The sequence below is a fragment of the Peromyscus eremicus genome, chromosome 9 (genome assembly GCF_949786415.1).
Source record: "Peromyscus eremicus chromosome 9, PerEre_H2_v1, whole genome shotgun sequence".
Lineage (NCBI taxonomy): Eukaryota > Metazoa > Chordata > Mammalia > Rodentia > Cricetidae > Peromyscus > Peromyscus eremicus.
In genome coordinates, this window is record NC_081425.1 from 95386325 (window position 1) to 95412525 (window position 26201).

The 26201-nt window shown below is 48.3% G+C and overlaps 1 protein-coding gene across 1 annotated transcript; it reads right to left on the bottom strand.

Annotated features, from left to right (window-relative positions):
• Window positions 1-1137: 1137 nt before the first annotated feature.
• On the bottom strand, window positions 1138-20020 carry Cdhr1 (cadherin related family member 1). Its single transcript, XM_059274558.1, has 17 exons — window positions 19966-20020; window positions 19352-19447; window positions 18346-18491; window positions 17260-17310; window positions 15965-16054; window positions 13780-13866; window positions 12421-12537; window positions 11258-11401; window positions 10791-10873; window positions 9552-9648; window positions 7704-7907; window positions 7095-7247; window positions 4662-4826; window positions 3881-3948; window positions 3075-3303; window positions 2194-2451; window positions 1138-1674 (listed from the first exon to the last, which is right to left on the bottom strand). Exons 1-17 carry the CDS (start codon window positions 20018-20020, stop codon window positions 1138-1140), a joined length of 2580 nt encoding a protein of 859 aa, XP_059130541.1.
• Between the last annotated feature and the right edge of the window lie 6181 nt (window positions 20021-26201).

The following is a 26201-nucleotide window of genomic DNA, read 5'->3' on the forward strand; positions in this document are numbered from 1 at the left end:
TCCCAACTAGAGAAAAACGGTGTGGACCAGGAGCTCTCAGACTAGATACCTGTTACCAATCCACTGTGTTCATGGAGCAAAGCACTCTGGGAGACTCAATTCTCTGTGTCAGTAAAATAGACTTGGACTGGATATTACTGCCTGACTTTGCTTCTTTGAGAGTGACATGGGGTGAGGGGTGAATGGAGGGAAAGTTGTATGAGTCCAGGGAAAGCCATGATCAGACTATGGCTGGCTAGGATGGTGGTTGTCTCCAATCTCAGTATAGTCCCTCCTGGGGACACTTGGTGGAGTTGCTGAAGGTGCTTAATACTTTCTGGATGAAGTGTAGCCAGAGAACTGGCTTAGGACAAATACTTTGTAACCATGCACTTGGTGAAAGCCTTCAGAGTCACGGTTTTCTTAGGGTTTGCTTGCTTCATTTTACAGACAAGGAAGAAGATGATTAGAGTTTAAACAGTATCTCTAAGGTCATGTGATTTGAGAAGAACTGGATCAACACACAAGTCTTCCCTGAGCTCAGGCCTGATATCCACCTACCGCCTTGCCCTGTCTCTTCAAGCTAGCGTGGAGACATCTGCTCTCACTCTTAGAAAAGCTCACCTTACACCTACATGTCTGGAGCACAGTCTTTTCTAGATGCCAGTTCTATTGCATCTAGTTAAACAGTTAGCATTAGTTTTAAGAGCATTTTGGCCCTTTTCTATAGCCCACAAAGCTCACTGACTTTCAGCTTTAGCTGAGGACAAACCTCCATTAACCTGCTGTTAGCTGAAGCTTCAGGATCTAGACTCTTGCCAGTCTTGCCATCCGTGGTCTGGGCCCTACTTCTCAACTAAGGATGACAAGGTCCCAGTAGGATTCCAGTGCCTGTGGGGTCTAGGATTGGTGAGTAGAAACACACAGACTTGACTCCCTGTGGGCTTCTAGTCTCTGAAGAATAGAAAGCCTTGTAGCTGTGCCAAAGATTTGGGTAGTGGGCCTGTGGTTGCCAACTGCATCCCATCTGAGGACTCTTTGGCCCAAAGCCCTTTGTAGAGCCCTGTATATGGGGTTACAACATTGTACAAAATAGAAGTGACCTTGAGGGTCAGCACTGGGGGAAGGGAAGAGAAGAGAAGAATCATGGGACACACTCTAGAAGTAAACCTTGTTGTCTAGACTCTTCTTCTCAAACTTTTGCTTGAGCTCAGAGACCAGAGAGGACTGAATGGGGCCTCCTAAGGGCTTGGGCTTGGGTAATTGTTGGGGTGGCTGCGGGGTGAGGGATCCAGATACAGTAGGCACTGTCTGTTGGGCCACTGTATTGGATGCCATTTTGGGGGGTGGCGGAAGAGCTGGAGCTCTGGGGGGCACTGTGATTCCCGCCCTGCTGTTGTTGCAGTTCTCATTGGGAGGATCCTCTTTGAGTATGAACTTGGTCGCAGCCTTGGCCCTCCTGAATTTTAGCCACTCTATTCGAACCGTGTGGGGTGCAGGGCTGGGCCGTCTACGGAGCACACGCCTCACAGGCAGGACCTTGTTGGACTTCTTGTTACGCCAGAAGGTGGCGGTGGAGATGAGGACAGTTATGGCCACAACAACGGCCATGACTCCAGCCAACACACCCACAGCCTTCATGGGATTGTCCTTGGTCTGTATCAGGAAGGCAGCCATGGAGCCTCGGGACAGCGTCTGGAAGAGAAAGCCACACTGTGTCAACTGCTTCCTCCTCTTCCCTGGAGGACAGCGATTGTGTGAGCTTCCCTAAGCCTGACAGGTTTAAACATCCTGCACCAAGGGCGTCCCTTTGAGAACTTCAGGCAAAATAAACTGAGACAGACCACAGTAGCCTCCTGCAGATTTCAAACTTCTGCTTTGCTGGAGTCGTTCCTTGAAATAACAGAATATTGCTTGTCTTTGGTTACAGGGAAGATCATAAACCAAAATGAACCAGGAACCTCGTGTTTGATGAATTCCTGCCAGACACCGAGCTGAGAACTACATATAATGCTTTTACTTTTACCTTCTAACACAGGAAAGGTAATGGAGGCTTAGACAGCCTAGAGTCACACCACTAATATTGAAGGTAGAATTTCAACTTGATTCCCAAGCCTATGGGTTTGATTTCACAGAAAGTCCTTGACAGGACTCAGTATCCTTTGGCACAAGTTGCTCTCTGACCCCTTTTCCTGACCACAGCATTGTACTCACCTCTGTGTCTGTGATGTCAATCTTGAGTAAGGCTGTTGTGCTGAAAGATGGGGAGCCCCGGTCCTTGGCCTGTACCTGTAGGGACCATGAGTAGTCCCCACTGGGTGTGATGTTGTGTAGGGCCTCCAAGGAGCGGATGGAATTCTTGAGCCAGATCTCTCCCGTGTGTGCATCAATGTCAAACACATTGGCTGGCTCTGCATGGGTGATGGAGTAGTCTACCAAGTTGTTTGGCTCCTCTGCATCCTGGTCCGTAGCCTGGGAAGGGCAGGGGTCCGGGGGTAGAGGGTCACTTGGGGAAGATGTCTTTGAACATTGGCTAAATCAGTATATAAAGTGAAGCTTTCTGGGTTAATGGGAAAGGATTCCAATCCTATTTGGAGTAGATAAAGTTGAATGTGTGTGCTACTCTGAGCCATGGTCTATGTTAGGCCCTAGCAGGTGTTATGTGGCTCTGTCCTCAGAAGAAGTCTGTGAAGTGGGTGTTGGTGACTCCTTACTATACACGCAAGGATGAAAGCTTAGATGCCAAGTGACTGGTCCAAGATGAGGTGGAAGGGGGATAGCTGGTATTCAAAGCATGTCTGCTGGGATTCAGAACATATGACTTTTCTGCATTGAGAAGATAGTGTACAGTGGGGAAAGTGTGCTTTGTAGGCAGGCAGGTCAGTTACACGAATTCAGGCAAGAACAGGACTCGAACCCCCTGAGCCTCAGGTGTTTCATTGATGATGTGTTCTTTCCTAGGGAAGTTTTCTAGTTGGGATGGAAAAGAAGCTATGTATAGTGCCATGTAGCCTAGTGCCCTTATCAGGATACATTCATTTTAAGTTAAATTCTCATGGCCCAGTCAGGGGTGCTCAGCTGCCTCTGAAACCCACCTCAATTTTCACTGGGGTTCCCAGCACCATTGTCTTCTCCTGGATGCTCTGTACAAACTGAGGGTAATGGTCATTGACATCCAACAGAGTAACAAACACCTCAGCCAGGCTGTACCTCCCATCCATATCTTCTGCCTTCACATAAAAATTGTACCTCGAAGTGCCCTCAGCATCCAGGCTGGCCCAGGGCTGAGTGTAGATAAGCCCAGTTGATGGGTGAATCAAGAATCTACCAGACAAAGAAAGCAGAAAGCACAGTTGCTCATGCACACTTGTACATGCATGCTCATGCCTATACCTACACACACACACACACACACACACACACACACACACACACACACACACCTGCAGTAATAAGATGCATCCAAAAGTCTTCAGTGAGACATCGGGCAGCTTCTGCAAGCATCCCACCTGTTTCTGCCCCGTCCTTACGATCTGACTCTAGCAGGCAGATCCAGCCGTTGACTATGGAGCTCAACAATCCAAACTGCAGTCTGTCTTCCTTACCCCTGGCCTGTCACCCCACCCCCACCCCATCCTATCCCTGCTTACCTGCCTTCTGAGGTCAAGACCGACACCCCAGGCCTTCTTCTTTTCCAGTCACCTCACTAGTGTGTCCCTTATCTCTACCTCAGGCTCTCCACAGCTTCCTTCCATTCCTTGCCCCTCTCTACCCTGTACCCTGGGATGCTCACCTCCCTAAGTTGGCTCTTATCCTTTTACTGGTCCCCTCTACTTAAGCAGAGGCTCCCTTCACTCAGAGCCTTGTGAACTGCTTTGTCTGGTGTTCTGGATCTACTTACAGGTCTGACCCGGTCCCATAGATGGAGTACTGGACTTTGCCCCATGGTCCTGTATCTGGATCCACAGCCTGGAAAAAAGAAGACTCCTAATGGCACGGGCACTGTGGTGAGGCAAGTGGTAGTCAATGGAAAGCTGGCATAGCCCGGTGTGTGTCCCGCTGGGGAGGAAGTAGCCTGGGGGTCGCTCTGTGCCCCAGTTTTCTTCAGGGAGGCGGCAAATGTGAGCAAACAAAAAAGGTTTGTGTCTGGAAGACATCTGTTCTTTTTTCATAAGTGAGGAGGAGAGGGGACTGGACCTCAGACCCTGTGCTTGGTGTTCACACATACATCTCCATTATCACTAGCAGGAATTGGACTAACCGCTTGCTTCTACAACACATGGCAAAGGGAAGGAGATAATCCTTAATGAGCAAATTATAAGAGACTGTGCCTTTTGCCATGATACAAGACGCTTTCCTCCTATGGCCCCAGCTACATAACAGTGAGGGAGGATGGACTATCATTAGGTGAAGAATGAGAGAGTTAGAGAGGGCAAGGAGCTTATTCAAGGTCACAGCTAACAGCTGGGCAGTGGTGGCACACACGTTTAATCCCAACACTAAGGAGGCAGAGGCAGAGGCAGATGGATCTCTCTGAGTTTGAGGCCAGCCTACTCTATAGAGCTAGTACCAGGACAGTCAAGGCTACACAAAGAAACCCCATCTTGAAAAACAAAACAAACAAACAAACAAAAAGATCACAGCTCATGACTGTAGGCCTTGTGAGCCAATCCCCAACCTACTGTGACAGCCACCACGTTGGAGCCCCCTGGAGCATTCTCTGGGATCCTGGCAATGTAGTAGTGAGAGGTGAACTTGGGGACATTATCATTGGTGTCCAGAAGCTGGATCACAATGTCTGCTGTGGAACTGAACTTCTCCGGGGTGTTCACTTCAATAGCCAGGAGCTGGAGGAAGATGGAGAAACACAGTTGACTGGGAGGGCAGCTGCCCACTAAAAGCCCACTACCACCCATCCCTCCGAGAACTGGTCTTGCAACTGTGTGCTCTTCTCTCTGTCTTTTGTTACTGTGGCATTGCATTTTTTTTGGTGTCAGGCTCTTACTACAAACTCCAGCCTTAACTGACAAGCTTTCTTCCTCAGCCTCCTGAGTGCTAGGATGACGGCCATGTACCACCACTCCCAGGCTGCATCCGGTGCTTACTCTGGCTCCCAGTGGGCCATCCTTGCTACCTTCTTCACACTCCCTCCTCATCCCTCCCTGGTGAGTCTGCCATTCTAGTGCCATTCTATATTAGTAATATACTAATGGCCATTTGCTGTGGGATGTTCTGTATGGCAAATGTGTTGCTAATAAGTCAATAAATAAAACACTGATTGGCCATTGGCTAGGCAGGAAGTGTAGGTGGGACAAGGAGGAGAATAAAGCTGGGAAGTGGAAGGCTGAGTCAGAGAGACACTGCCAGCCGCCACGATGAGAAACAGCATGTGAAGATGCTGGTAAGCCACGAGCCATGTGGCAAGGTATAGATTAATGGAAATGGATTAATTTAAGCTATAAAAACAGTTAGCAAGAAGCCTGCCACGGCCATACAGTTTGTAACCAATATAAGTCTCTGTGTTTACTTGGTCGGGTCTGAGTGGCTGTGGGACTGGCAGGTGAGAGAGATTTGTCCTGACTGTGGGCCAGGCAGGAAAACTCTAGCTACAGCCATTCTGCCATTCTGGCCATTAGTATATTACTCAGGCCTGGGATCGCTATTGTGGTTGTCTGTTCTACGGAGCTACATATTCCTTTCTAATTCAAGTTTCCAGCTGTTCTTATAAGTTGATTTCTCCAGATACAAACCAGTATAATCCTATCAAGTTTTCTCACTAAAGGAAATTCTAGGTCAAAGGTAATTTGGCTTGACTAGCCATAGCGGCACCTGCCTATTATCCCAGTACTCAGGAGGCAGAGGCAGGAGGACTGTGAGTTTGAGCTACACAGTGAAATCCATGTCGGCCTGAGCTACATGGCAAGGCTCTGTCTTAAAAACAAAAACAAAACAAAACAAAACAAAAAAAAAACCAAAAAAAAAAAAACCCAAAAAAACAAAAAACAAAAAACAACTTAGGGAGATTTGCATTTTTGAAGGTAGGACCACCTTCCTAGCCTTGCCTTCCTTAGGTCCCACTGGGAATATTTGCATTTTTCATTTAAGTGTCACATGTTTCTCATTAGGGTAATTCCTAATAATGTTGCATTAATTACTTTTGCAAAAGTGTCTCTTATTCCACTGTATTCACATTCTCTTCCCCCTCCTCTCACTCCCTAAGAAAACTGTTGCTGTAGAGTGCTAACTTTGTGCTGTGACTTTGCTTTACTTATGATAGTCTTTCAATCATTTTTCTTAGATTTTTTTTTCTGAGAAAACAATAACACTTTTTAGCTCCTCCTTCCTAAAATTTTCGGCTCTTATTTCCTCTTTGTCTGGAATGGCATCATTCCGAACATTGAGCTAAATCATCTTGGTGACATTTGTGTTTTATTTGTGTTTTACTTTTTACTCCCAACTTCAGACAAAGCCTTTTAGTATTTCACTTTTTATCATGATGCTGGCTACACACTCTGTGTGTATATAGAATTTTAAATAATGACAAGTTAAATAATATTATTGAAGTACTTATTTTCCCTCTTAATTAGTATATTACTCACATGTTAATATATGACAGAAATAATTTATACATATTTACAGTTTTAAATAATTATAAATGACATCAAAAATATATTTCCCCACTTCTGTGAAGGTTGTTACTGGAACAGATCACAAATGTCAAAGGCACCTGAGAAACCTGTATTTTTGATAATCACACAGTTTCTCTCTCCCTCTATTAACACAGCAAACTATATTGGTAGTATGCCCTTGACTCCCCAGCTCTCAAATTCCTCAGCCTGTGGTGGTTTAGAAGCTGGCACCTCAGTAAGGATGAGGCTGTGAGCACTCTGCAGAAGCTGTGTGTGTTGGGGGTGGGGTAATGTCCCCCTACCCCCACCCTACCTCCTATTGTCCACATGCCAACAAGATGAGCAGAGACTCTGGGAAAAAAGGAGTGGAACCACTCAGGACTGGCAATGACAATGGTCCCCCACACATTGAATTCAGACAGTGGTGTGAGATAGCCTACTCCCAGCCCTACCTTCCCATTCAGGGCAGGGCAATGCCCCACCTACCTTGAAGGTTAACAACTTAGACTTTTCAAAGTCAATGGCGGCTGAGTTCTCTACTATGATGGTGACTTGGGCTTCATTCAGGACCGTTTGTGGCACGACTCGGAAGATGCCTCCAGGTCCCACCAGCCGTAAGTTGAACTTGGCATTGGCTCCCTAGGCAATGGAGTTTGAAGAGAGAAAATAGAAGATAAATAAGAATAGAAATATATTATATATTTGTGCTAGCTGAAGAGCCCTTACATGCCCTTAACCCTAAGCAGTAAGTAGTCTTTCTCTATAAAGGTGAATTAAGAATCAGATTTAGCAGGGCATGACAATTAAGCAAGGTAAAAGATAAATACAGCTTGGCTCTGTGCTGAGCATTGGAGGAGGCAAAGACATTTACACATGTGCATGCAGAAGGTCAAATGCAGAAGACTCATTCTTTGACTGCCTTTTACTTTGCAACTGATTATTAATGTCTAAGCAAATAGTATGGGATTGACTACCTTTGCTCCACTACTTCTTAGCTGACTATCTTCTTTCATTCATTTGTGACTTTCCTGGACCCTCTCACTGAAACTGAGCACTGACATAGACCCAGTCAATTGCAAGGGCATGGCCACACACCTGGTCAGAGTCATTGACAGTGATCTTGAGTCCACGAAGGATCTCCCCCTGGGGTGGGTGCTCACACATAGATAGTTCAAACTTGTTCTGGGGTCCACTCTCTCCATAGAAGGTTGGAGGATGGTTGTTGAGGTCCACAATCCTGATGGTGACTGGGACCATGGCCTGAGCACCTGGGCTTCCTGGAGAGTTGACCTCTGTCACCTGGGATGGGAACAGATGGCTATGGCTGTGTGGCACGCGGACTGTTACTGGGCCTAATAATTTTTCCTCTTGGTGTGCATACCCTTGTAATTCCTCTCTTTAAGAATGGCCTGATCTGAAAACTTGCTTTTGACTGGCAGTGTGGTTAGATTGCTAGAGATTATAATTCCTTTTTGCTAGCAGAGTTTCCCGTTCCCAAGGCTTTCACAAAGCAAGCAGCTATGCTAGAGAGGCTACGGGATAAGGAGCTAATGGTCACCCATAGGCAACAGCCAGTGAACAACTGAGTCATACCAAAATCCAAGTGAGCCATAAAGCCAGTCCTTCCCCAGCCAAGCCTCCAGTGAGATCCTAGCCCTGACTGTCTCTGATTGCAGCTATGTGAATGACCTTGGAATCCAAGATCCAGTCAAGCTGAACCTGGATTTCCTACCCCTGTATATTGTTTAAGCTTGGGGTGATTTCTCATGAAGCATTAGCTAACTAATACAGGCTGTAAAGCCAAGACTGGGTGATCATAGACACTCCCATGAAACTTGTGACAAATATCCCTTTTCCAGGAGCTCCTTCCTGTGCTGCATGAGGATGTTATACTTTTATACTTCTAAAAAGATGCTCTAGAGCAGTGGTTCTCAACCTTCCTAATGCTACAACCTTTTATTACAGTTCTTCATGTTGTGGTGATCCCAACCATAAAATTAGTTTCATTGCTACTTCATAACTGTAATTTTGCTGCTGTTAGGAATCATAATGTATATATCTGTGTTTTCCAATGGTCTTTGGGGTCATGACCCATAGGTTGAGAACCACTGCTCTAAAATGACCTTCCCAGACCCCATTCCCCACCTGTCTGTAGACCTACTCCTTCTCAGAAGCCTCTTCATGCTGTCTCTCTTTCCTATCCCACTCAATTCTCACCCATCCCCATTTAGATTCTTCACTCAGACTTCCACACCACATCTGGTGCTACCATCCTAGCGTCAGAGGGCTCAGCTCCCTTGGTTATGTGAGTCAGTTCTTGGCACGTTCTCATGGACTTCTCCAGTCCCTGCTGTTTCTTCCACCTGCTCCCCACATCCTCCTCACCCTTAGCCTCTGAGGCTCTGCAGTTGCGGATGTTGCCAGCAGCTCCTCTCCTGGCACAACCATCCTCTCAGGGGACTGTCTCATTCCCTCCATGCCTGTCCTAGTTTTCTTTCAGTCGCTGTCCCAGAACATTCTGACTCAATGCATCTTGGGAGACAAAGGGGTTTACTCCTGCTTACTGTTCCAGATACAGTTAATCACTGCTGGGAGTTACAGAAGTAGGCGCTTGAGGCATCTGGTCAGACCACATTCACAGTCCAGAGCAAAAGGAATGTATGTGTTCATGTTGCTAGCTCCCTGCTGCTTACAACACATTTAGCTCTCTCTATTTGTATGGAGTCCAGGCTCAAGCCCATGGAGTGATGCACCCTCTGCGTTTTCAATAACCCTGCTTGTGATCTTAAGTTTCTCTTTGCAAGTGTTTGTTGCAGCCTGGTGTAGGTGCTCCTTGGAGTAACATTTCAATCCCTCCCAGACTGAGCCCTTGGGTCTCATCAGTTTTTGTTGCACTCCAGGACTGAAGAGCAGTGGGGGTAAGCCAAGCAAATGGGGTGTCACCTGCACGTGAAGCTCATACACCTCTCTCCGGAGCTGGGCAGGGCTCTGAAGGACGGAGATGGCTCCAGATGTCTCATTAATTTCGAAGACTCCATCACTCTCTGTCACAGAAAAATGTCCCGCAGTTTAGCACCAGGTCATAGGAGGTAGCGTGGGAGTCATGCCACACAGTCCTCTGGCATCTCATGGAGAGCTCCTCATAGAACAGAACCCTGTCAGCCATCTGTGTCTTGCCCAGAGGGGCCAAGTAACTTGTCTAACGTCCCTCAGCCAGTACAGATCTGAACTTGAACTTTTGTCCAGCTCTCAGGATCCAACCCATGTGCGTTTTCTTATACATAAAAGTGCGTGCGTGCGTGCGTGCGTGCGTGTGTGTGTGTGTGTGTGTGTAGGAAGAAAAGGAACAAGAAGAGCTAAGAAGAGAGAGGGAGATAAGAAAGAAAGATGGAGAGAGGGGAATGGAAGGAGGGAAGAGGAGAAGGACAGAGAGGAGCTTGGAGAAGGTGCAGGAGATGGAGGGTATAAAGGAGAGGAGAGAAGGGATGTGGGATGAGCGTACTGTAACTGGAGGACAGTTTCAGAGGTGTTGGGCAGGGAAGACACCTGGAAAAGTAGCCCTACACGGTGATTTCTGGTGGCCATGGGCATGTTTTTATTTGAACTCCTGCAAGGTGACTGTGTGCCAGCATGTCTTAGGGGAAGGATAGTGCATTACAGATGTAAGTTCATCTGGGATCAGGCTTCAGGTGTGCTAACCTGGTCTCCTGAGGCCATGGAGCCTGCCCCAGGGACACTGTGGCCTGCTTGACTGCTGTCCAGCTGTAGTAGTAGAACATTCTAGAGTCATCTGACTTAGACTAAAATCAAGAAGTAGTCAATACCTATCAGCCTTCTGGACCTGTTTTCTACATACAGGCCTAGTATTACGGAAATGCCACGACATCATTATATCTAAGTCATTCAGTCATCTGCCCCAGTCAAACAGAAAAGAAAAAAAACAAAACACAGAAATGCTGAATGTGGGAGACATGTTGCTACTTATGTCATTGGCAGCTACGTCTGAGGCACCCTGTGGTGTTCCGTCTCACTGGATGTAATGACAAGTACAGAGCAAAGGTGTCATCTGAGGAGATTAGACCCCATGCCCCACCCCCAGCTTCTTGTCATCCCGGTCCCATAGGTGAGGAAACCAGAATCCAGTTGCACAGAAGCAGAGATGTGGCAGAGAGTTACCTTCACTTACCGTTCAAGAGTCTGTAGAGAATGTGGTTGGGTTTGCCTCGGTCTCCGTCTATGGCAACCACCGTCAGCACCTCCGAGCCCTTGAAGAACAGGAACCGCTGTCTGAGGCTGATGGTGATAGGGGTGTCTCCCCTAACCCAACACTGCCCCATCATGGACAGGAGGAATCATCGCACTCAGGAAAAGAGCTAGGCTTTGGGCGGCTCCAGAAGGTGACCCTGCTGTGACTTGCTTAGGGCTCTCCACACCTGGCCTCCCAAGGCTGAAGAAACCACCTGAATGAACTTTGCCACTCCCTGGCCCCAGGATCAAAGCATTAGTCTCCAAAAACTTTTGGCCTCCTGATTGACTCCTAGCCAGCCTCCCAGAGAGGAGACTGGCTAGTGTGCAGTGAATCCAGCCACCCTCAAGGCAGTCCCAGGCAGTCACACAAGGAACACTGGGTAGGTGACGCAGCCACTCACCGGAAGGGTGTCCTCGTATACATAACCATAATAAGGTGTACCCACGAACATAGGGGCCGTATCCTGAACGTCTTCCACATTGATGGTGACTGTGGTGGTGGCTGAGAACACCACATCAGCCCCTCGAAGCCTGCCTCCACCATCCTGGGGAGGAATTAGGCCAGAGAAGGAAGGTGAAGCCAGTTGGTCCCTTCTAGTGTCTACTTGCTCTTGGGTCTCTGGAGTCCATTCTCCTTTTTCAGTGGTGTTTGGCATGCCAAAGAAATGACCACATGGGGGCTTTGTGTCAGGTGTCTGATTGGTTTCTTTGGACACAGAATTAACTCTCCGGGTACATTCTCTATGTGTGATTAGTGCCGGGGAGGAAGAATCAGACTGAAGTCCCTATTCCTAGCTGGAAACCAAGCCTCAAGCAGCTCCTAAGAACCTTCCAGATGTCCAGTCTATGATGGCGGCCATGGAGTCCCAGGAATGTGACTTGGGTCCTCCTCTATTTAAGAGTAAGGGAAGTGAGCAGCTAGCAGGTAGAGTGGTACCCAGCCTCCTGGTACAGACTGTAGGAGGGTGGCCTACAGCCAAGCTGTGATCTGAAAGGGAGCTTCCTGCCTAAGAATCCAGTAAGTCTAATGGGACGGCTGGGTTTTCCTTCTCCCTAAGGCAAGAGGCTTGGCTGAGTGCCTGCTCATTCCCACCTTCCAACTATGTGCTTCCTAAACTGCAGTGAGGAACTTCATTAGGCTTCAGAAGTGGGCACTTGGGGAAACCGAGTTCAGAGAGGACAGCTGATCACACGGCAAGGAAGAGAAGCATGAGCCACTCTGGCTGGAGAGAGAGAGGCACCGGAGGTTGTAAGAGGGACACAGATCTGTGTCATGGCTCCCTCCCCTACGAAGGGACCTAACTTAAGTTTCTAGGGAGTCATACTACATCCCCCTAGAAGGAAATGTGGCCCCTCTAGCCTAGAGACACCAGCCTTCCTGGAAAATGTGTTCAGGCAGGAGAGATTCCAAGCAGCTGCCTCTTGTCCTTCCCCACCCCCGCCTCGCCCACATTGTGTCTCTTGCTGTTGAAAATACCCGTTCTTTCATAGAACCTCACTGTTCTCCAGCCTAGCAAAGGATGAAATTACCACTGGATGCTCCCCCTAGATCTTCCTTTGGTACCTTGGCGACCACAGTGATGAAATGAGCCCTCGACTTCTCATAGTCCAGTGTGGCTCCAGTCTGGAGACGCAGCACACCACTGTGGCGGTCCATGGTGAACTTGGAGGAGTGTAGGTTCTGTAAAATTCAGGAGCAGCTGAACTCAAGGAGCAACCAGACCATTCCAGGAGTTCTCACACTGCCCACTGAAGGAGTCATTGACCTTTATCCCAGAAACCCTGGCTCCCAGGCTTAGATTCCGAGTTCAAGTGTCCTGCCTGTCTGAACTCAGGGTTTTCCGTCAACAAAAGTTTTGCTCAACTTTCTACATCTTCAGGCAAAACCAGCTCTCTCCCTCTCAGCAAAGCCTGCTAACATGTAGCAGGAAGAAACATTCACAGTGTTCTGATTTGGTTTGAAGCTGGGGCTTAAGCTTGGCTTAAGCTGGGGCCAAAGAGAGAGATTTGTGGACCTTAAAACCAGACCAGGTAAAAATGGCTGTGGTGATTATAAGTAGTGTCTGACAGGAGATGGCGGGTGACCAGGAACAGGCTGTAAAAGCACTTCCTCTGCTAGGGTGCTCAGGGGCTCTTCCAGTTGGGGAAGGTCGGGAAATAGACTCCAGATACTGCAATTGGAGCTTTACACATGTTTAATCCTCATGATGGGATGCTTCTCACTCCCAGCAGAAGAGTTAAGGAATGTGTTGAAGGGACATGAGTGGTCAGTGTGTGTTTGTGGGGGAAGGGTTCTTCTCTAGTTCTTATGAGTTCAGAGGATTTCTCTAGAACTTGCAGTGTTAGCCACGAGGCTGTATTGCCTTGAGAATCTGAGGGCAGGTGAGCAAATATGGAAAGAATAGGATGTGCTGCAAAAACAGCAGCCATTGCCATTCAAGGGTGGACAGCGGCTCCTGGGAGAGCAGGAGAAGGTAACGGTTCAGGGGAGAAGCCCCCATCTTTGCCAACACAGCACAGAGGGATGAGAGTGGGGGCTGGGGCACCCCGGAACTCTTATTTGGCATAGTCCTTTCTCTTCTTTTTCCTATTGACCATTTGAGTCCTAAATGGATTTCTTGCATTCTGCGTGGGTGCTACGTGTCCAGATCTTCTTCAGGGAAAAGGGTGAGGATGTAGAGAGCCAAGGGTCTAATAATCCTAAAGAGAGAGAGAGGGTCTAGGCCAACTCAGAGGAAGCCAAGATGGGCCTATTAGGGGAAGAGGTCTTCTGTCTCCTTCTGGTCTTCATCCCTGTGGGGTGGCCTTGAGAACAGAGACACTGGCAGGCATGGGGGACATGCTAGCTGGTGATGGAAATGGAGAACATCCAGGTGTCCTCTCCATCTCAAGGCCCTGGTTGCATCTGTGTGTCCTATCTTACCTGTAGGAAGTAGGTGACACTCCCTCCAGAGCCTGTGTCCTTGTCCTCTGCGTGGACCTTAAAGATGCTGCTGCCAGCAGGTGTGTTCTGAGGGGTCACAGACAGAGAAGGGTCAGTGTCAATGACAAGACGATGTGGGAGACAGAGGCATGGGGGCCATGGAACAGAGGGATCAGCAGGGTGACTGAACAGTGGTGACAAAGCACACAGCAACAAGAATGGAGAGGGACAGGGACAGACGGGAGCTGAGGGAGTGGATACAAGGAAAAGGGAGGGGAAGGAGGAGGGCAAGAAGAGAGAGGCTGTCCTAAAGGGGAGAGTGAGAGGCACAAACTAGGCCTAAAACTAGACTTAGCAAAAACTAAGAGCTAAAGGATTTAAATATGAAATTGTAATTTACAAACAATGACACAGCCCATAAACATGGGCATATTCAGGACCACCAGAGAACAGTTTACAGCAAGAATGGAGTATCTTCCACCACTGACGTAGAAGACTTGCTTTTTGAGGTGCGTGTGTGTGTGTGTGTGTGTGTGTGTGTGTGTGTGTGTGTACTCACACACATGCCACAGACTCTTGTATGTGGGTCAGATTCTCTCCTTCCACCTTGTGGGTCTTGGGGATCAAACTCAGATGGTCAAGATTGTTGGCAAATACCTTTACCCACTAAACTCTCTGAGTGGCCCCTTAGCAAACATCAGGATGGAGACAATTGCTCTCTTGCATCATAGAGCAGAGGACAAACAAAGCGACCTTTTAGTAAAGTACTTTGGTAAGGTAAGAAATGAGTGACGGCTGCTCTTTCAGAGGACCCGGGTTCAGTTCTCCACACCCACATGGGGGATCACAACCATCTGTAACTCTGGTCTCTTCGGGCACTGCACACATGCGGTGCACAGATATGCATTCAGGGAAAATACTTATGCTCATAAAAACAAATAACAAAAAATTCATGTGAGCAAATCAGTACTGTAACTTCGATTTTTTTTTTCACTCTAAATTAAGGATTTTTTTTATAGTAGGGGGCAAATTCAGGGCCCCAAGCATTATTGGCAAATTTTCTTCCACGGAACTGTACCCCCAGCCTGGACACTAAGGATCTCAGGTGGAGATAGGAGGAGCAGAATTCAAAGCCATGCTTTCTACATAGTGAAGCTGTCCCAAAAACAAAAAAACAGAACCTTTTGGTTTGGGTGACACTCCTGCCTCCCCAGTAATAAGACTATAGATGTGTGTCACCACATTTAGCTCAAAAACAATCAAAATTAAAAGTGGAAACCCAGCGGTGATGGTGTATGCCTTGAATCTCAGCACTCAGAGGCAGAGGCAGATCTCTGCATTCGAGACCAGCCTGGTCTACAGATCGAGTTCCAGGACAGCCAGGGCTGCACAGAGAAACCCTGTCTTGAAAAACAAAACAAAAAAATGAACAACAATAAAAAGAAAATTAAAGGGGGAAAGTATGTCTGTGTGGGGCTGGAAAAATAGCTCAGTGGTTTAGAACCTTTGTTGTTCGGTTTCCAGCACCCACATGGCAGCTCACAACCATCTGTAGCCCCAATTTCAGGGGACTTGACCCCTCTTCTGGCCTGTGTGTGCACGTGGTACACACACAGTCACATACACATACAATAAATAAGTGAATATTTTTAAAAGCTGTGCTTAAAGGTTGATGTTTCTTGTAACAGTAGAAATTTAAAGCTTAAATATCCAAATATAAGGGATTCTTGGGTTCCATCATTGTATGATGGCTGTTCACTTGATAGAAGCTATCAAAATGATGCTAATTACCTGAGCTTGACAATCAAGGAACAAAATAACAAAATTCTTAGATTGTGATGAAATGAAGAAACAGGATACAGAGAGCATATTTTAAAAATCACAATTATCAAACAAAAAGAATAAAAACCCTATAACCACACACACACAAATATTAAAAGGAAATACAGCAAAATTTAGTGAGATCTCAAAGCTGGAGAGTGAGAATGACTTTAAAATGCATTTAACATTTCAACAATAAGTAGGCATTTACAATTATAGTGAAAATAGCAAGCAGGTGCAGTGAGTAATGGAGAGCTGTACTATACCCAGGGCTCTGGTCCTCTGCACAAGTCATAGGGCAGCCTTGGCATGATGCCGGGGACCCAAGTGGGAGCTTTGTCCCTGCCTGGGGCCCCTCACTCACCTCTGGAACCAGGACAACGTAAGGCTCCTGGATAAACCTGGGCGCCTCATCATTGGCATCTGTCACCAATATCACGACTTTCTCTGCCACCTGAGGAGTAGAAGAGTCAGGAGTCGGAGCAGGAAGACCTTCTTGGGAGGTTAAAAAGATGGCCTACTATTAAAAAATGTTTTATTCTCTCTCTCTCTCTCTCTCTCTCTCTCTCTCTCTCTCTCTCTCTCTCTCTCCCTCTCCCTCTCCCTCTCCCTCTCTCTCCCTCTCCTCCTTTCCATCCTGCTTTTGTTTATTCATGCAACAAATATTGTTCAGCAACCCTTTGATGACAAGCACTTCGTTTCACCCTAGAGACAGAGGGACATTTGATGGGATATTTTCAGGGACCACAGTGGCTTAGACATGGGGAGAAATCAGCACATAGAGATACCATTTAGAACTGTGATGATACAAGTCCTGAGAGCAATGCTCTAAATAGAACCACCTGAGAAAGTCTTTGCCCATGACCTCTGCCAACGTGTCCTTTGTGCTGAATGCTGCAGCCAGAGGTCCTGCAAGGATTCTGAATTGTGGTGGTGGGAGCCTCTGGGACCAGAGGTCCCAACCCTGTGCAAGTTTGTCAGAGGGAAAAGGCAGAAATGAACTGGGAAGCTGGGGTCAACGTGCAAAGCCAAGAGGAGATGGACACAAAAGGAATTCAGAGCACAGACGGAGAGTCTGTCTGGATGGTTGACAGGATGGATGGGGGAGAAGAGTTAGGAGAGGCAGATGGTACCTGACAGGGAGGCCTTGCAGGGCAACTTGGATTTCATCCTGAGGGAGGGGAGGGCCAGCTGTCAGTGCTTTCACAACTGGAGAGCAGCCAGATCTATGTCTCATAGTGAAAGCCCTGACAGCCCTCTGAATGCAGATTGGGTGGTCAGGGAGCCCCTGGGGCCTGTTGTAATCATGTCAGCACCGAAGTGACAGGCAGAAAGTAGTGGCTGTGGGAGTGGAGGAGAAGTGAGGGAGAACACCTGGTACCCCCGGGCCAAGAGCCAGAAGCAGAAGCTGGCAGATGGGGAATGAGTAGACAGGTTTGAGAAGATGCGTGGTGTAGGTGAGACCCATGTGAAGCGAAGCTGGGAGGCCTTGGTCTCCGCTTATCCCTTTTCTTCCTTCACCTATGGCCTGACTGTGCCCCTTAGATGTGGGCACTTTGGGCAGGCCTGCACAGTCCCTGGCTTGTTTCGTTCAGAGAGTGCCACAGCTGGAAGAGGAACCATGCCCCGTTCAGGCATAGATGATGAAGGCTGACTCACCAGGTTCAGGCCATCGGAAATGCTGATGATGGCTTCGATCTCATCTTCCTTCTGTGAAGCAAAGAGACTGAGTGACAAGCTGGGAGCAGCTTAGACTGGAGGCTGTGCTAAGCCCCGTCAGAGAAGGCTGTTTTAAGAAGCCCAGGAGCCGAACAAAACTGTAATAGTGTGCAAGTCCTGTGAAGCTCCCTCCTGCCAGGCTTGAGACCTTATTTGGGAGGGCTCTGTGTGTCCAGAGTTCTTATAGATCCAGAGGGCTCCTTGTGTCCCCAACAGATGTTGCCCTGCTAGAGAAAGGGGAGGGGGCAACTCTGGTGTACCCAAGAGAGGAGTTTTCCTCACTTCTCTTTTCCCCTCCCCTCCCTTATTTCTCTGCACCTCTCTAAAGTCCAGAGTTTGGCAATGGTCCATGTTCATGGTGTCCCAAGTGTTCCCTAAGACTTGGTGGCATTTTGAGGAGGTCACCAGATCCACAGATATGCAGGGCAGTGTGCTGGCAGCAGTCTGCCTCCACTACAAAATCCTCACCACCGTGCTGCGTGCAGTCGTTCCCCCCAGCCCCCTCCTGTCCCCTCCACTCACCGGTGGTTAGTGGGTTTTGCTGTAGCCCCGGGGCCAAGGCTGAGTTATGTAGGCAAGCAGAGAGAATGGGAACCTACGTGCTCTATCATTCCATGGTTCAGAAGTACCCAGAACCAGGGTGTCCCAAACTCAGATGCACTCTCTCAGCCCCTCTCTAGCCTCACCTGTGGAAGTCCCTGTGGTTTGTGGGGCTCCTCCAAGGTCAGGCTTAAAAACCCACTCTGACGGGGACTCTTTCAGAAACTCTCAAGAACTGATTTTGTTTTGCTTTGTTTGTTAGTTGAATGTGCTTTAAAGGCAAGCAAGGCTGAGAGCTGCCACTGAAGGATTGATACTATTCACCCTGGGAGGATAAAAAAATCTTTGCTAATGTGACTGGTCTAGGGGAAGAGCTGAAGTGTAGGGATCACCCCCTCCCTCACTCCCTCTCCCACAGAGAGCTGCACAGAGGTTCTGAGTACTAAGCAAGCAGTAGCCCCAATTTTCTCCTGTATTTCTTTGTACCTCTCTGTCCAGCTCTTCCACCAGGGTGATGTTTCCACAATTGGGATCAACAGAAAAGACACTTCTAGTGCTGGGGTCAAAGCTGATGTGGTAGGAGAGAGGGTCTCCCTCGGGGTCAGTCCCATTTAGGGTGTACACGTGAGAACCTGGAAGGAGACAAAGGGAATATCTGGAACCTGGGACCCAACTTTTCCTGAAAATATCGGATGCTCGGAGCTAGAGATTCTGCTGTAAATACTCAGTGCCATGGCGACAGCCCAACCAGGCCTCACCCCAGCTGGCTGCTTCCTACGTTATCTTAATTCTCTAAAGTTATCAGATGTTATTATCAGCCACTTTACAGATTGCGATCTGTAATACAGCCTGGAGAGGAGGTGTCTAACTGTAGTGACTTTCCCTCTGCCTGGAATGAATTCTCTCTGGGAAGCGGAAGCTGGAGGGGTCCCTGGGGTCAGGAGCCAAGTGGAGTAAAACATAGTTGTTTGGAAGAGGGACTGGCTCTTAGGGGATTTCTGAATTCCAGCACCTATGTTTTTCTGCTCTCTTCCCAGGAGCTAGGTAAACCTTGACAAGGGGAAGTACAGGGTGTTAACTTTCCCTCTCTCCTTCTACCCACCACTCTGCACATCTCTTGGTTATTCTTGGGTGGTTTTAAAGTAGGCGTGTGGAGGTAAATATGTTTGCTCAAGGTCACACCCTAAAAAGCAGCAAGCACCTCACAACTATGCTTCAGAGGGAGTCAGCCCACCCCCATCTTTGGGTCTTCATCCTGGTTTCCAGGAGGGGTCCAGTTTAGGGCACCATAGCAGCAGTGACCTTCCTTGCTATTACCCTGGGGCATTCAGAGCACAAACAGAGTACCCATGGGAGCCCATACCGTGCGGCATGAGCATGCCATAGGCTGCGAGGAGTCATGAGTCGTGCCTTTGATTTCTGGGGAGATGAGTTTCCCCTGGGAAAACTCCCTCGGAGACCAGGGATGCTGCGGCCAAGGCTACTTTCTTACCTACAGGAGTGTCTTCTGGGAGGCTGAACAGTGCCATGTTGCCGTTGGTGCTGCCCGCTCCATTGTCAAAGAAGTGAGGGGCAAAGTTGGCCTGGGCTAGGAAAAGAATGAAGACAAATAGATAGACACCTCGAGGGAGCTTCACACCAGCAAAGTCACCTGTCTGGACTTTGCTAATGAAAGAGGGGCTCTGTCTCCCTGCAAGGAGTTCCTCCCTGGGGTACCTGATGACGGTATGCTTGGGCGAGGTTCAAGCTTTTCAGGGACACATTTTATCTCAGGCACCTAGAATCAAGGTGAAGGACAATCCCACCCCATCAAAGAGCTCAAAGATGGGTAGTGTGCCGTCCAAGGTCACATTTCCTGCCTTGCCAGGGCAGCCAGCAAATCAGCCCCCTATCCTCCCAGCTGAGTTAGAAGGAGCCAAAACATCCCAGTCTGCTGGGATGCTGGCTCTCAGCCTCTGGAGAAGCACCCAGGGAGTGTCCCATCGCCCTGCCTCGCGGCTGGAAGGCTGCCCTCTTCCCATAGCCTGCAACTGGACAGTGCAGCCTCAGTCTCCGTGTTTCCCTAGGAAGCGCCAACACCCATCCTCCCGGGCCCTCGCCACTCACCCAGGTAAATGCGCAGCAGCCCCAGGACCAGGGCGGCCCGCGGGCAGCACCTCATGTCTCTGCAGACTGGTCCAGAGCCTGGCCACTGCCGAGGCCGGGTGCTGGACCTCGGAGCATGCCCTGGGCGCGGGAGGAGAGCAGAGGCGACGATGCAGGTGACGGCGGCGGCGGCAGCGGTGGCAGGGAGGGAGCGCGGGTGTTGTGAGGGCGCTAAGCGGATGACAGCGCTCCGGGATCTGCACCGTTGGATGGCTCCGGTCAGACAACTAATGAGACCAATTACTGGGACCAGCTTAGAGCAGCGGGCGGGAGGGCGTGACAAGACTGCCTCCCTCCTACCACGCCCTCTGTGCCCTAGCAACCCAGAAGCGCCAGGTGCAGAGGTGGGGCTTTGCAGAGGGACTGTGTGCCTGCCCCAGACTACCTTGAGCAAGCCACAAGAAATTCAGGGTTCCCCGTGGTTTGGTGGGGCTCCGGCTGCGCAGGAATTTTCCTGACTTATTTAACTTCGTTTTGTGGCTTTCAGGGGGTCAGACCTCTCTAATCAAAGCATTCATGAACATAAAATAGTGAGCAGGAAAACAGCCCAGCCCCTTCCAGGGCGGCGTGGAGGGAAAAGAAAGGGCGTTGAAAAGCGGCATTGCCTTGGCAATTCAAATAGGCCCTTTAGCTTTGAGTTAGACCAAAGAGCAAGAGTAGAGAGGATACTATCGGAACGGAGTAGGAACAGGAAAGCCCAGGAGCGTTCCTGGCTTGGACCCTCCTTCTCTGACACTAGAGTGTGAGCAGAGATATTCCCTGTCCCCTTCTCCGTGTTGGGCCATTCATCAGCTGGGATGAGAAGTAAGGCAAAGCTTGAAACCACGTTGCTTTCAAAGCTGCCCATGGGATGCTGTACCCTGAGACAAAGGAGACCCTCTGTGTGTTCCATGCAGCTCTCAGCATCCTCCCTTTCCAGGGTACTTCAAGGAAGCAGAGCACCTATACCGCTTGGGCCAGGCCTCTCTGATCAACTCTTAGCAAGGACCAGGGATTCAGAGAGCAGCAGGGAGGAGCTGAATCAGGACACCTAGGAAGTGCGGCAAATTCCGGGTAAGTCTGACCAAAGGCCTTTATATGGACTCTGCTGGGCCTTTGGCTGAGAATGTGCACAGCACATTACACAGGTACTTCTGAATCTTTGCTTTTCAAAATCCTAGGACAAAGCCAGGTCCCACACAGAGCGCATAAGATAGGTTTGCTGGAGCTTGCTCAGATATAAGAGTTCCTGAAGCAGTTATCTTTCTGATGTGTTGAGATCTGATTTTTCTCTGAATCTTGTCTACCACCTCCTCCCTAAGAGGCTCCTTCAGGCCACTGACTTCTCTGCTGTCAGTCCATTCAATCAAGGGACTTGCACTGGAGAGGGACAGAGAAGATGTATAAGCTACATGCCTGCCTAACGTGTGTGTGTGTGTGTGTGTGTGTGTGTGTGTGTGTGTGTGTGTGTGTATACTCTCAGCCATGTCTCTCATTTAGCCTGCACAGTCTTTCTGGTGTAATTGCCCATGCTTTACAGAAGAAAGTTTAAAGACAAGAGAAAACTTACCTAGACTGTCTTAGTTAGGGCTTCTGTTGCTGTGAAGAGACACCATGACCACAGCAACTCTTATAAAGGAAAACATTTAACTGGGGCTGGCTCACAGTTCAGAGGTTTAATTCATTGTCATCATGGCAGGAAGCATGGTGGCATGCAGACAGACATGGTGCTGGAGAAGAAGCCAAGAGTTCTACAACTGGATTGGCAGGCATCAGGAAAAGAGTAACACTGGTATAGCAGAAGTTTCTCCGGTCCCACCCGGCCCCAAAGTCCCACAGCGGCTTATAAAATAATCATTCAGGGGCTCATCTTAATTACCAACGGTATGGCCAATGGCAGGCTTCTTGCTAGCTAGCTCTTTCATCTTAAATTAACCCATTTCTATTTATCTGTGTATTGCCACGTTTCATGGCATGTTGCTCCTTGGACTGCAGTTCTGTGTCTTCCCTTCCTCTCCTTTCTCCTTTCACCATCTCTCTTGGATTTTTCTGCCTGGCTCCATCCTGCCCTGCCATAGGCCAGTGCTGCTTTATTTATTAGCTAATGGGAGCCACACATATTCACACCATACAGGAAGACATCCCACAGCACACTGGGCCTGCCTTGAGCTTCTGAAACCTCAAAGCCTAACCCCAGTGACACAAGATCACATCTAGTCCAACAAGGCCACATCTCCTAATAGTGCCACTCCCTATGAGCCTATGGGGGACATTTTCATACAAACCACTACGTAGGCTCACCCAGTCAATGAGGGGCAGAGGTTGGAGTCATATCTGGTTTGTGCTGTCTTTCAAGTCTCTGTGTTTTAGGTACACAGTCACAAAGCTACTGAAGCTTTAAACTTCAGGCCCTTCGATCATTCACCTGTCCTTCCAGAACTGTAATTTCATACTTATATCCTAATGTTCTTTTCCTTAAAGAGGCTTCCCTGCCCACAAATGTGCAAGGTCTGCTAGAAGTGCTGCCGTTCATCTGCATGACTTTACCTACAACTTAGGGATTTCCAGGAATGCAAGACTTTCAATACTAAAATCAGGAACATCTCAGGTTACAGGGGAGTGGGTTACCTGAGATGGTCAGATGTAGCCCTGTCCTCAATACACGTGAAAACAGCAGCTTTTCCTGTTGACTCTGTTGGGTACCATAATCTTGACCTTACAGTGTAGAAAGTCTGGATGCTACCTGGACGGCTTGGTTTGATGCATCAAGGGGGGAAAATCGTCTGCTGTGGAACTCAGGGCTTGATTCTTACTCTGTCACCCTGGGCAGCTTCATATACATCACTTACCCTGACCCCCAAACGCCCATCACCTCTGCAGGGTGACTTATGAGCTTTTATTCTCCTTGTATGCCTTTCCAAATTAGGTCGATTTAATTCAGGTTCTGATAGCTCTTCCTCTGATGGATTTATAGCCGCTGGCCCAGTTCTTGATAAACAAGACTTAGAATGTCACCTGCCAGCCTGTCATGAATGTGTGCTCCAGGTCACTCTGCCAACATGTCAGCACAAGTCCTCTACCTTCATCTGATCTACTAGAACAGTGGTTCTCAACTTTCCTAATGCTGGGACCCTCTAATACAGTTCCTCATGTTGTCACCCCATCCATAAAATTATTTTCATTCCTACTTCATAGCTGTAATTTTGCTACTGTTGTGAATCATAATATAGTTTTTTTTGGAGACAGAGGTTTGCCAAAAGGGTCACAACCCACAAGTTGTAGCAGAGCATGCTAAGCCACAGTCCTTTTCCCTCATACATGTTCCCACAGCTATCTACAATCATGAGTTCTACTCCTGTTTGCAGACCCCTTTGTACACACACACACACACACACACACACACACATACACACACACACACACACACACACACACACACACACACACACCATCTGCATGTGAATTTCCTCATCTACATGTGACCTTATCTCTCGATGTAAATATACACGCTCATCATGAACGCACAAAAGGGAGGTGGGCCAGGCTTCCCAGTCCCCCTCTACTGTGGCAGGTGCTCACTATGCTATCAAGGCTCATGTTCCTGATGACCATTGGCACACAGATAATCTGGGAGAGGTGATGGGTAATGTACAGTATTTTACAGATGGGAATACTGAGGATCTGAGAAGTCACCTGACCTCATCTAATATTTCATAAATGTATGTGTGACAGAGCCATTGCTTGATCCCCAAATCTGTCTCAGACGTTCATGCTCTATCAACTGCTCCAAGTGTCCCACCCCTTCAGGGACCATGGACTCTTTTAGTTACCATGGAAATCATAAACTTTTTCTAATAACCCTATTCTATCCTCTAAACATGCCTAGATTCTTCAAGGAGCTAACAAAGGCAATCAATATGTGACTTGTAGTCTTATTATTTTACAGTCACTTCTATATGCTTGGGTTTTCTCCCTAAGCATGAGGAACTACATTCATTAATTTCCCTGTCTGCCCTTTGTGAACAAAGCTCTTCACTGCTGGGAATGTTTAAAAGCCCATGGTGCTGATGCTGGAAGCCAGTGAAAGAAGGAGGAGATAAATGCTTGGTCTGTGGGGATCAGCACCCACCTCCTTGGTTGATGGGCCTTGGTGAGGCCTGGTAGTGAGCTAAGTTCCAGCTAGAAACTAGACTTGAGATTTCTTTTATTCCCTGGGGAAAGGACATATGTGGGGTAGGTGTGAGTTGGGGTAGGGAGGAGCAGGTGCCAGATTGTAGTTCCTTTTTAAGTCCTTATGACCTGGGCTCCTCTGGGGCTGGTGTCCCTAGAAGGCTGACCTTCATAGTAACCTTTTGCAGATGTAGCTTTGAGCTGGGATACTGCAGTCCCTACAACCCCCTGTCCTAGGAGCTGCTCTCTTCTCCAAGGGTCAGCTGTGTCCCTCTATTACTTATTAATGTTAACTAACTTGTCCCCCTTCCCTCAGGGATCCTGAGGCTTCCATGTGTGCTTCCCTTGTGCCCTTTTCAGGATGGCACGGGCTTTGTCCTTGGACTCTTATCTTTCTTTCTCCTGGTAGACCCAAGTACACGTGTAAAGTCTTATACATGTGTTTCTTTGCCTTTTTCAAGGGAGAATGGAGGGCATATAAGGATGGGAGAGAGAAGCTACCAGACCTCCCATTGTCAATGAGGTAGGAGTTTCAGACACAAAGGAGCTCCTGATAAGGTCTGAAAGTACCATGAATGGACTGTGGACACATCCTCCACTGCCCAGGAAGCTTAGGAAGCATGAAACCACACCACTGCCACCCTAAAGCCTGTTCCTGCCTTCTGTACTTCTGCCACCTCAGCTCACTCTAGCTGCTGTTACCCGCGTTTTTCTCCTGCTTTACCCTATTCTTATCCTTCCTGTTCTCAAGGCAAATCCAAGGACATGCTGAGTCCTTCTCATTTTCTGCTTCTCTTCTGGCCCACACCACAGTTATCTAGTTAATGAATTCTGCTCCAGTTCTCAAATCTTCCTACCTCTACATCATCCTAAAACACACAGGGCCATATACACACTCTACACTTACATACCACACCAACACTTACCATGCATAGTGAAGTACACACGCCACAGCCCATATGCCACCTCTCCCATGCACAGCACATCCCTCTCTAGTGGGGACTCTGACTCTCATTGAGTTCATACCTCAGCTACTTACCTTCTTTGCTTTACTCTTAAAAAAAAAAGTTTATTTATTATGTATACAGTATTCTGCCTGCATGCCAGAAGAGGGCACCAGATCTCATTATAGATGGTTGTGAGCCACCATGTGGGTGCTGGGAAACGAACTCAGGGCCTCTAGAAGATCAGCCAGTGCTCTTAACCTCTGAGCCATCTCTCCAGGCTCCCTTTTCTTTATTCTTACACTTCACCTTCTGCTCTTCTCCTTGTGCTTACGCAGCAATGGCAGCCTCTCAGCTGTCAGAGGACCATGTTATTTGAACCTTGGGACCCAGTGCAGAGTCTGACCACTGTTCTCCCTGGGAATGGTAAGCGGAGGAGTGAGTGAGTGAACAGTTCTGAAAGGGAGGTGGAACGTTGGCCCCTGACAAGCCACAAGCTCTGGTTTGCTTGGGCATGGCTGTCCTCAGGGATGTCCTGCCTATCCGCTTCACACCTGATGGCCCTGGTGTTCTCACTCAGGCCTGGGAGAAATACAGGAAAGGGGGCTTCTCTCCTTGCTGGGAGGATCCGATTAGAGGAGCTTTACTGAGACAAGCCTCTTAGACCTGAGCCACCTGTCTCCTCTGAGCTCTTTGCTCACTGTGGAGATAAACACTGCTCCAGGGTGGGTGGTTTGCTGGGCCTTTCTAAGCCTAGTACTTTGCAGGGACCCTATCCCTGTCTGCTTGCTCCTAAGTAGATCCTTCCTATCATTTGTTTTACAGAAAATTGAACTGTCAAGCCTACAGAGAAACCTGGGCAAGACTAGGCTCTGTGTCCTGGTGTGTGGAACCCAAACACCTAACTACTGTCTCTTTCTTACTGTCAGATTGTCCTGTGATGGAGCAGCCACCAAGTTTTTCCAGACACTTTCCTTCTAGCATAACATTGTACTTCAGGCTACATTACGTTCTCAGACAAGGATGTTCCATGTTTAGCCAATTTATTATTTATTCTTTTGGGTGCTCTCCTGGTGATGTAATTAGGAAGTTACAGGAGTTGGT

Coding starts and splice junctions, on each gene's coding strand:
- Cdhr1 (XM_059274558.1), bottom strand. CDS start 20,020: ATGAGGTGCTGCCCGCGGGCCGCCCTGGTCCTGGGGCTGCTGCGCATT. Junction 19,448..19,965: donor GCTGCTGCGCATTTACCTGG/GTGAGTGGCGAG, acceptor TTCTTTTCCTAG/CCCAGGCCAACTTTGCCCCT. Junction 13,867..15,964: donor ACGTTGTCCTGGTTCCAGAG/GTGAGTGAGGGG, acceptor GTGACCCCTCAG/AACACACCTGCTGGCAGCAG.